This window comes from Mus musculus, chromosome 6, assembly GCF_000001635.26.
Source record: "Mus musculus strain C57BL/6J chromosome 6, GRCm38.p6 C57BL/6J".
Classification (NCBI taxonomy): domain Eukaryota; kingdom Metazoa; phylum Chordata; class Mammalia; order Rodentia; family Muridae; genus Mus; species Mus musculus.
Genome location: NC_000072.6, coordinates 70898181 through 70908114, shown reverse-complemented (window position 1 = coordinate 70908114; position 9934 = coordinate 70898181). Strand labels below are relative to the sequence as shown.

The 9934-nt window shown below is 45.1% G+C and overlaps 1 protein-coding gene across 3 annotated transcripts in view; it reads right to left on the bottom strand.

The window, feature by feature from the left end:
- Positions 1-2873: 2873 nt before the first annotated feature.
- Eif2ak3 (eukaryotic translation initiation factor 2 alpha kinase 3) overlaps positions 2874-9934 on the bottom strand; it is a 60758-nt gene continuing 53697 nt past the window's right edge. For 2 of the 3 annotated variants that reach the window (XM_011241202.3, XM_006505501.2), the window contains exons 15-17: positions 7782-7883; positions 6648-6710; positions 2875-4027 (exon numbers count right to left, since the gene is read on the bottom strand). In XM_011241202.3, coding sequence (XP_011239504.1) covers positions 3827-4027; positions 6648-6710; positions 7782-7883 — 366 coding nt within the window. In that variant the 3' untranslated portion in view covers positions 2875-3826. Of the gene's footprint in view, positions 4028-6647; positions 6711-7781; positions 7884-9934 lie in introns of all 3 variants that reach the window. The other variant, NM_010121.3, reaches the window with a different exon arrangement.

Genomic DNA, 9934 nt, shown 5'->3' with positions numbered 1-9934 from the left:
TGTGCAGTGGAGGATCTGTCCTTGCAGCTGCTGCTCTTTCTAGAATTCTCGGTGACCCAATGGCGGGGCTAAGGATGATGACTTCTCTCTATGCCTTCAGCTTTCAGTGGTTTTAGCAGAAGCAGCTTCTGGTGTCTGTTTCCAAATGACACCCTCCAGTGGATTCCAAATGGCATCCTCCTGTGGAAGACTTACTCTAGAAACGCAGGCATCATGCCCTCCTCACCACTACTGTCCAGACCTCAGTGGTAACTCTTCCTGGGGTCGCAGGGGAAGGTTTAGGAGTGCCCAACCTTTGAGGTAGCCAAGGCATTTTAAAATTAACTGGCATGTGTGTGTGTCCGCCATTCTCAAATCCAGATAGCTCCTGTGTGTGAGTGCAACCCGCTGGCAGCCAAAGCAGTGTAGCTAAAACCCCACACTACAATCTTCACTATGTATGCAGCCAGGACTACTCCATGCAGTACTGTAGGGTGGTGTGGTGGGTGGTAAGGAAGGCCTTCCCTTTGGAGACCCCAGTGACTAACAGAGATAGCTGACCCGTGATAGTTAATCTGCAGACTGACTTAAGCCTAGTCATTAGTGCAAAGAGCTAAATTGCTTGTTCTCTCTGTCTCTCTCTGTCTCTGTCTCTCTGTCTGTATTCCCACGTGTATGTCTGGGTGTCTGCCTCTGGCTGGAAAGCAATTGTGCTTTAAGTGAGAGAGAATCTGGAGTCAGAGGGCTCCACCTCTAGACTACTTCTGGCCACCATTGTGAACCTGCTAAGTGTTGCTGGTCTGTTTCCTCAACTGTCCCACTCTTTGACTCCGAAGGTGCTCAGCAAAGGCATTCCAGGATTAAAATGACACAAGGCCTGATTATAACAGGTGAGAATTTGTAACCACAGGCAATTTAGAACAGGGGAGTGGACAAATTGCTGACTGGAAATCAGAATGTCTGGGTTTTGATCCGGACCTGCCCTGGTTTTATGATCTTGGGTAAATCATGAGACCTTTCTGCGTGGGAGTTTGGCCATGAGTAGGATGGTGGTCACTGGGCTTTGGATAGCTAGTTCCCAGCTGTTGTGAGATCAAGGGCATGCGTGGAGTAGACCGGGAAGAAACAAACTAGTTCCCTGACTGGCATGAAAACAGAATAGGAAGCAGCAGCTGGGTCAGGCTTCCCAGGAGCCAGGAGAACCTTGAGCAGGCCTGCCTGCCGTTAGGTTAGGTGTGAGTCTAATACGATCCGGACACCTTGGAAGCATTTTCTCATGTCGCAAGCTGCTCCTGACTGTGTGGAGACTGAACTGTTTGTAAGATGGGAAGCACAGCCTTTTCTTCATTGTGACAAAGTAACTGAGAAACATAAAAGGGGCACGATTTGCCTCATGATGTTGGTCTGTAGTCACTTAGTCCCATTGCTGTGGATAGAACACCATGGCAGAGATCAAGCATAACTACTCACTTCATGGTGGGCATAACAGAGGCAGCAAGCTGGGCCCCAGCACCCATGTCTTCCTTTCTGCTTTCTGATGTGGATGTGATGGGACCAGCTATCGAACACTCCGATGACTTGATTTCACCACTATGGTGGATTGTTCCTTGGGACTGTGAGCCAGTTTCTCCATACTTCCTGGAGTTTGCTTTAGTCTTGAGTATTTCAAGAAGTATGTATCTCATCAACAGGAAAAGGAAAAGTAAGGACAGGCATAGTTGGGAATTAGGCCCCTTAGGGCTACGCTGATGGACCTAACTAGCAATATCATCTTCCGTTTTTCTGTGATCTTTCACTACGGGGCATGGTCCTCTGTATTCCCAGTCCTTGGCATGGGGTGGGGCCCAGAAGCTATCATTGATTGTGAGTCTGGTGAACTTGCCTTGGATAAGTTTACGAGTAAGTTTTCATGGAGCTGGAAAGAGAGCTCTGTAGTGTCTGGTGTTCTCTTACTAGTTGTGTTACCCAAGAGGCCCGTTTGCAGTGTCCCCCACAAGTAGGCTAAAGGACGTCTGCCCCCAGCTGGCTCTGATTGGTAATAAAGAACTGCTTAGTAGCCAATGGCTGGGCAGAGGGAGATGGGGTGGGACCTTTAGATTTGCACAGGCTAGGAACTGGAAAAAGGGAGACAGAGAAGCACCGTGATTCGGACGGAGATGGATCAGATTTTGAGCTGAAGGAGGAAAATCATCCGAAATGTAGGTGAGAAGGAATGTGGCCCCCGGAAGGGCTGCTCAGAAGCATCTTGGGCAGCAAAGACTAGGGAACTACCCAGAAAGAGCAAGGGCAACAAAGATATAACCAGAGGGCATCTGTGCCTTCCATTAGCGAATCCAGATGTCTCCTGGAGTCAAAGCGGTGTAGGATACAGAGCTCAGCAGTTAAGAGCATTTGCTGCTCTTTCAAAGGACCTGAGTTTGGTTCCCAGCACCCACATCAGCCGTTTGCCACCAGCTCCAGGGGACCTGATGTCCTCTCCTCTAGCCACCGCTGGTACCTACCTGTGCACATATGGCAGATAAACACACATACAGACACATATGTAAAAATAAAAAACATAAAAAAACAAGGAATACCTTGACTTGAGAGGAAGGGGTATAGCCTTTCAGAGTTCTATGATCCCATTTTGTAAGTTAGAAGACCATCCTTTAAAAACTTTCTAAAGTCAGGCCATGCTGGTACACACCTTTCATCATAGCACTAGGGAGGCAAATGCAGGCAGATCCTTCAGTCTGAGGCAGTCTGATAAATGAGGCGGAGTGCCAGGATGGCCAAGACGACACAGAGAAATCGTGTCTTGAAAAAAACAAACAAAAAAAAAAAACTAAAAGCAAACAAAACAAACAAGCCCCCCAAAAGGAAAAAAACTTTCTAAAATAAGAGTCAACTATTAAGTATAATTTAAAATTTTTTTATTAAATCATTTAGACTTGAAAGAAGTCATAATAGTTATCACACTTACGTGCGTTCTGTACACCACCAACCCAAATGGATTGATTTCAGAATTTTTATAAATAAAAAATAAACGTATTTACAGGAAAAATGAAAACATGTTAGCAAGTTGAGATGATTAAACTTATCTATAATCAGTTTGGGGGAATGTACCCACTTGTAGTATTACATTTAAGACAGAATTCTACTAGGATAAAAATTCCATAATTGAAGAAGTTAGTTGTAATAGATAATCCATTTCCTACTGCACTTAAAAAAAAAACCCAAAACTCTCAAATCAGATCTTTTGACCAATACCTAAAAGCTTCATTTTCCCATTATTGGAGGTAAAAAGTACAAAAAAGCTCTTCGCGCTCCCTAGACCACCTGAAGAATGACGCTATTCACTGCTGCAGACTATGACACTACCGACATAAATGGCGACCCAGCTTGTGCTATGTGCCTTGCAAATTAGTGCAGATGGGTCACGGCTCACCAGGGAAAAAAATGAAGTCAGCTTTATAACAACCACTTCCAAAATCACCCTTGTATCTCTAGAAAGCACGTTTCTAGAACATGTAGTTCCCATGTGAGAGGGTCTTTTACACTTTTGTGCTTTAAAGACATTTCCAGTTCAGACCATTTGAGGATCTCTTCTACCGCCTGGTGAAAAGTGAAGGTTCTAAGCTGACCAGCTAGTCTTGGGACACCGACAAGCAACAAGTTCATGTGTCCTTTACACAGCCCTTTCCTTGAAGTTCAGTTAAGATCAAACTGGGTTAGGCCCGTGATCCAGTCTGACTTAGAAAAATTGGTCCCGAGTCCAACTGATCAAAGCATAAAATCTGAGTCCACCGCTGTGGAGAGCCATGTTCCTCAGGGTGCCTGCTCTGCCACCTTCGAGGGCAGCTGAGGGCTAGTTGCCAGGCAGTGGGCTGTACGAGCAGCTGGGCTGTCTGGAATGTTTTGTTCCAGATGAACTCATGGAGCGGGACCGCTGTCTCAGAACCGTTTTCCCGGGAAACTCCAAGTTCTCAAATATGGCATTTTCAATGATGTCTGTGGCTTCAGGCCGCTCCGTGGGGGATGGAGAGAGCATGTCTTGAACCATCATATGCTGAAACATAAAAATGGTTTTGTGTTAAAAGCACTGAGTACACGTGTGCACATGAATACACACACATATATTCTCTCTCTCTCTGCCCTCCCCCCACCCCCTTCAGTAAAGGAGCTGGAACACAGGGCTCTCTTCAAGTGGTAGGTAGGCATAAATGGCCTTTATCTACACCCTCAGCTGCAGCCAAACTTCTGCATAACTGTTTTAGTGTGTGAAGCACATCTGATTAGACAGCTTTCCCAGAAGTCCCACGGCAGCCATAGAGAATGGCTGAGCTATTATCGTGTGTGTGTGTGTGTGTGTGTGTGTGTGTGTGTGTGTGTGTATGTGTGTGTGTGTGTGTGTGTTTTAGGCTGTGTTAGAAAATATCAATGGCTCGCAACGCCTTTAGACCTAAACAGTTTTCACAGGGGTTGACTAAGATCATTAGAAAACACAGGAATTTACATTATGATTCATAACTGTAGCATAATTAAAGTTATGAAGTAGCAACAAAATAACCTTATGGATGGGGGTCGCCACAGCATGGGGAACTGTATGTTAAAGGGTCATAGCATTAGGAAGGCCGAGAGCACTGATCTAGGAGACCAGGTTGTTAGGACTGCCCTGAACCCAGTGGCCTGCAGAGGTCAGGCTGCACCGCCACCTTCCCTGAGGCTGACTTCATAAAGCCCCTCACAGGAGCAGTCTATGTTAACTCCGTGCTGGGATTTGGTCTGAGAGCTCTAAAAATGGCTTATTCTTAAGCAGAGGGAGGCTCCAGGTGCTCTTCAGGCCACACGGGAGGTGGTTTAGGAGATTGGTAGATTAAGCTGGTCCTCGGGTTAAAAAGACATTGTAACATCATTTCTTTTTGTAACTTATTCCTATAGTGTGTGGAGGTCTAAAGCTTAGCACTTTAATGCTTACACATTGATAAATCTTGGCTTTAGAAATGCTTTATTGAGATTATTGTAAATTCACGTGTATTTGTAAAATGAATCTACATTTAAAATCAGGTGACATCTATGCCTCAGGGATGTGATTCTAAAACCTTTCATTTCATTTCATTATAAAAGGCTTTTTACACCCAGATAGCCTCTGTACATTTGCAGCAAAGCTAACGGGCTAAATTCAGCCTGCTGCCTATTTGTAAATTTGTTTGTTTGTTTATTATAGGGGGCGTGTGTGTGTGTGTGTGTGTGTGTGTGTGTGTGTGTGTGTGTGTGTGTGTGTAAGTGTGCACCGTGGTACATATATGGAACTTTAAGGACAACTTAAGGGGTACAGTTCTCTCTATCATATGGGGCCTAAAACGCCAACTCAGGTCATCAAGCTTGGCAGCAAGGGCCATGGAAGTGGCTCAGTGGGTAAGAATGCTTGTTGAGGACCCAAGTTTGCGTCCCTAACACACACACGCACACACACACAAAAGTGGTCATGCCTGCACACATATTATTTAGCATTGTAGAAGGCAGAGACAGGAGGACCACTAGGACTTGTTGCCTGCGAGCTGAGTTCCAGGTTCAGTGAGAGAATTAGGAATAAGGTGGAGAGTTGACAGCAGGGCACCTGCTCCTCCCCTGGTCTCTGCAGGGCCTCACAGGCACACATGCATATACCACCTATACATGCACAGGCTTGTGCGCGCGCGTGCGCGCGCGCACACACACACACACACACACACACACACACACACACACACGCCCCCTATAATAAACAAACAAACAAATTTACAAATAGGCAGCAGGCTGAATTTAGCCCGTTAGCTTTGCTGCAAATGTACAGAGGCTATCTGGGTGTAAAAAGCCTTTTATAATGAAATGAAATGAAAGGTTTTAGAATCACATCCCTGAGGCATAGATGTCACCTGATTTTAAATGTAGATTCATTTTACAAATACACGTGAATTTACAATAATCTCAATAAAGCATTTCTAAAGCCAAGATTTATCAATGTGTAAGCATTAAAGTGCTAAGCTTTAGACCTCCACACACTATAGGAATAAGTTACAAAAAGAAATGATGTTACAATGTCTTTTTAACCCGAGGACCAGCTTAATCTACCAATCTCCTAAACCACCTCCCGTGTGGCCTGAAGAGCACCTGGAGCCTCCCTCTGCTTAAGAATAAGCCATTTTTAGAGCTCTCAGACCAAATCCCAGCACGGAGTTAACATAGACTGCTCCTGTGAGGGGCTTTATGAAGTCAGCCTCAGGGAAGGTGGCGGTGCAGCCTGACCTCTGCAGGCCACTGGGTTCAGGGCAGTCCTAACAACCTGGTCTCCTAGATCAGTGCTCTCGGCCTTCCTAATGCTATGACCCTTTAACATACAGTTCCCCATGCTGTGGTGACCCCCATCCATAAGGTTATTTTGTTGCTACTTCATAACTTTAATTATGCTACAGTTATGAATCATAATGTAAATACCTGTGTTTTCTAATGATCTTAGTCAACCCCTGTGAAAACTGTTTAGGTCTAAAGGCGTTGCGAGCCATTGATCTAGAATGTTGGGTGTCTCACCTGAAAAGGCAAAGCTGACCAATTGACTGCTAAGGACCCTTTGTGTTTCAGGGTGTCTTAAGAACAATTTAAGCACTTAATGTGATGATTTTAGAGAAAGAGCTGAAAATTATCCATACCTCTTGGGGATATTTCTGAGTGAACAGTAGAGGAAACTTGAGATTTCTGACATCAGTTAAAATCTAGAAAGAAAGAAAGTTAATCTTTTAGCTTTATTTTGTCGTATGTCCACTTCTCACACATGCTAGATAAGTACACTGACAACACCCCAGCCTGTCTTTTCCCTTTCCTTATTTTTATTAATGTGCCTATGTGCTCATGCCTGTGTGTGTATGCATGTGCACCCAGGCAGCCCAGGTATTAGTCCCTGGAGTACAAGCAACTGTGAACTGCTTGCCATATGTAGATGCTGGGAACTGAACTCCTGTCCTCTGAATGAACAGCAAGGGCTTTCTGTGCCTTCTCTCTAGCCCCAAACTTTTCACTTTCTTCCCAGTGTCTTTGATGAACTGATTAATCCACAAATTTGATTCTTGATTCTTTGCTTGAGTGGATCTCTTATTTTGCTTAGACAGAGCTCACTCGGTAGCTGGTAGCCTTGACTGGCCTGGAACCTGCTCTGTTTACCAAGCCAGCCTCCAACACACAGAGATCTGCCCTGTCTTCGCCTCCCAAGTGCTGGGATTAAAGGTTGCAGTACCATACCCAACTAGTACTGTCTGACTGAAAACCTACGGTCATGATGTTTGGAAAACCTAGCCGTGTGCCATCTGCCAGCATCTGTCTGTGACTGCATGACCACTTGTCCTCCATAGGGTTTCCTCCATCCAACTGGCACTATTTCCTGCCCTCACTCACGTTACCCTCCCAGCTCCCTCTGGCTCTGCAGTGGTCACAAGGTTGCCAAATGCAAACTACTGTTAAGGTGATGATGAACTGATACCAACAGAACATCTAGAATAATCCTGTTGCTCACTGGGTCCCTTTTGCTCCTAGTTTAACTGTCTAATGGCATCGAGAATAAACTTAATGGCGCTGGAGAGTTCAGCTGTGCAGCTTAGAACTGCATGCAACTCCACTCCAGGGGCATCTGAAGCCTCCGACATCAGGGCATACCTGCACTCTCACACAACCGCACGCGCACACATGCGTAGTTAAAAGTTTAAAAAAGAAGAAACGTAACCACCAAAAAACTCTTGTAAATTGTAAGTAATCCCTCTGCCCGTCCTCATGGGTGCCTGAGACGCACTTACCCGGACTCGTTCCATCTGGGTGCTGAATGGGTAGAGGAGTTCAAACAGAATCAAGCCTAAAGAGAAGATGTCCACTTTATGGGAGTAGTTGTTTCCATGAATCTGAAATAGCATAAAGATATGTTAAAAAAAAAATTGCCCCAGAGGGAGCATATCATTAGAGTATTCACACAGAGATGGCTCAGTTCCTACGCAGCATCACGGGCCCTGAGCTGATTCAGTTACCTCTGGGTATGAGCAAAGAGTTAATCTCTAAGTCCCTCTCCTGCCCTCTTTCGATGTGGGCAGGTGTAATTACAGCACTAAGCATCACAGAGGGAAAGCCCAGGTAAGGCTCCAGAGAGATATGCATCAGCACGAAGGGCAGAAACTCGGAGCCTGGTGCTCTGGAGTCTGTAAGGGCCGCTCAGGCCCCCTGAGGTGAAGCTTTTCAAAGCGACACTATCTGAAGCCAATCTCATTTCTAATCACCGGAGTCCTGAAGTCGGTCATTACTGCAAGCCACTAATCAACCGGGGAGCCTTCATTACGCACTTAATTGCAGACTGCTCTGCATGCACAGCCCTATTTTTCATGTGCATATTTTTTGTGCCTTCCCAGTCCTGGCAGGGAAGAGACCTGCTGCTTTTGTGTTCCCTTCCCATCATTCAGCACTGGGCTAAGTACAGAGCAGGCCCTCAATAAATACCTGATACCACAGGGCAAAGAATCACATCTGCTCTGCTCTATTAAGGAAAGCCCCATTCAAATGCAAAGCGAAGTCCTGGAGCCTTGGGAGAGCCCTTTTATTTATGAACATTTCCTTAGGCCAGTTACTTGACTACAGGTAAACAGCCCTGGAACTGGCTCACCTCAAAACTGCTGTACCAGGGGGAGGGGGAGAGGAAACAGGTGACAGGACGGAGGCCATCACCCCCTCTCCTCCACATCACTCTAGCTATCTGCCTCTTTGGTTCCTTCTATGCAGGCTGGCTTCTGCTCACAAAATAGCAGGTGCAAAGTTCCACTGACTGTATCAGGTATGTACCCACCATACTATGATCTAAAGTGATTACTGCAACCTATAGCACTGTCCCTTGCCTCCCTCTGTGGCTTGGGAAGCCTTCAAAGAAAATGTCCAAGGACACTGGCAACATAGGTACGGGGGAAAAAGATACCCTCATACAATATTTGGGCAATGTAAACTGACTCATTCACAGTTGAATGAATGGAATCCTGTCCATGGCAGAGTCGATGAAGATGTAACAGAGATGCTGGGCCAATTATCCAAGTGACTGGCCTCCCAGCAAAACTGACATTAACTTTAGTGTTCAAAACAAACATTGAGCAATCTGAACTGCATGTATGTTTCACATCTGTCTGAGGATGTCCAAGAACTCATGAATGGTCACATGTGAATACTGATCGAAAACTATGAAACAAAATTCCAACTTTGGTTTCCAACATAACAATTTATATATAATATTAAAAGATATAAAAAGATATATTTACATATAAGATATGTGTGCATGCATGTACACAGCTGGAAATTTTATACTTATTTTTGGTAAACGCCTTTTTCTTTATTATATATTCCTATATTTTCCCATTCCTTTTAAAGAAGAAAGATTAATATATAAGGAGAAAGAATTATTAACATGTTACTGGATTGTAAAAATTGAGACTTAAAAGTTTTGGATTTTTATTTTATGTTCATTGGTGTTTTGCCTGCATGTGTGTTTGTGTCAGATACCCTGGAATTGGAGTTATAGCTGTAAGCTGCCATGCAGATGCTGGGAATTGAACCAGGGTCCTTTGGAAGAGCAGCCAGTGCTCTCAATGGCTAAGCCATCTCCCCAGCCCCCACATATTTATTTTGATTGCATGAATTTGTGGAGACTGAGCTACTTGAAGAGACCTTTTATTGAGCTTTGAAGAGCAGTTCGTTGCGTATCCCACGAGAGGGCAGCAGGACAGGCAGTAGCTAGAGTATGCCTGGCACCAACTACATCTGAAGGCCGAAAAGGTGAACTTTGTTAAAAGTGAAAGCAAGTGCTAGCACACGCCTTTAATCCCAGCACTCAGGAGGCAGAGGCAGCTGGATGTCTGTGAGTTCGAGGCCAGCCTGGTCTACAAAGTGAGTTCCAGGACAGCCAGGGCTACACAGAGTAACC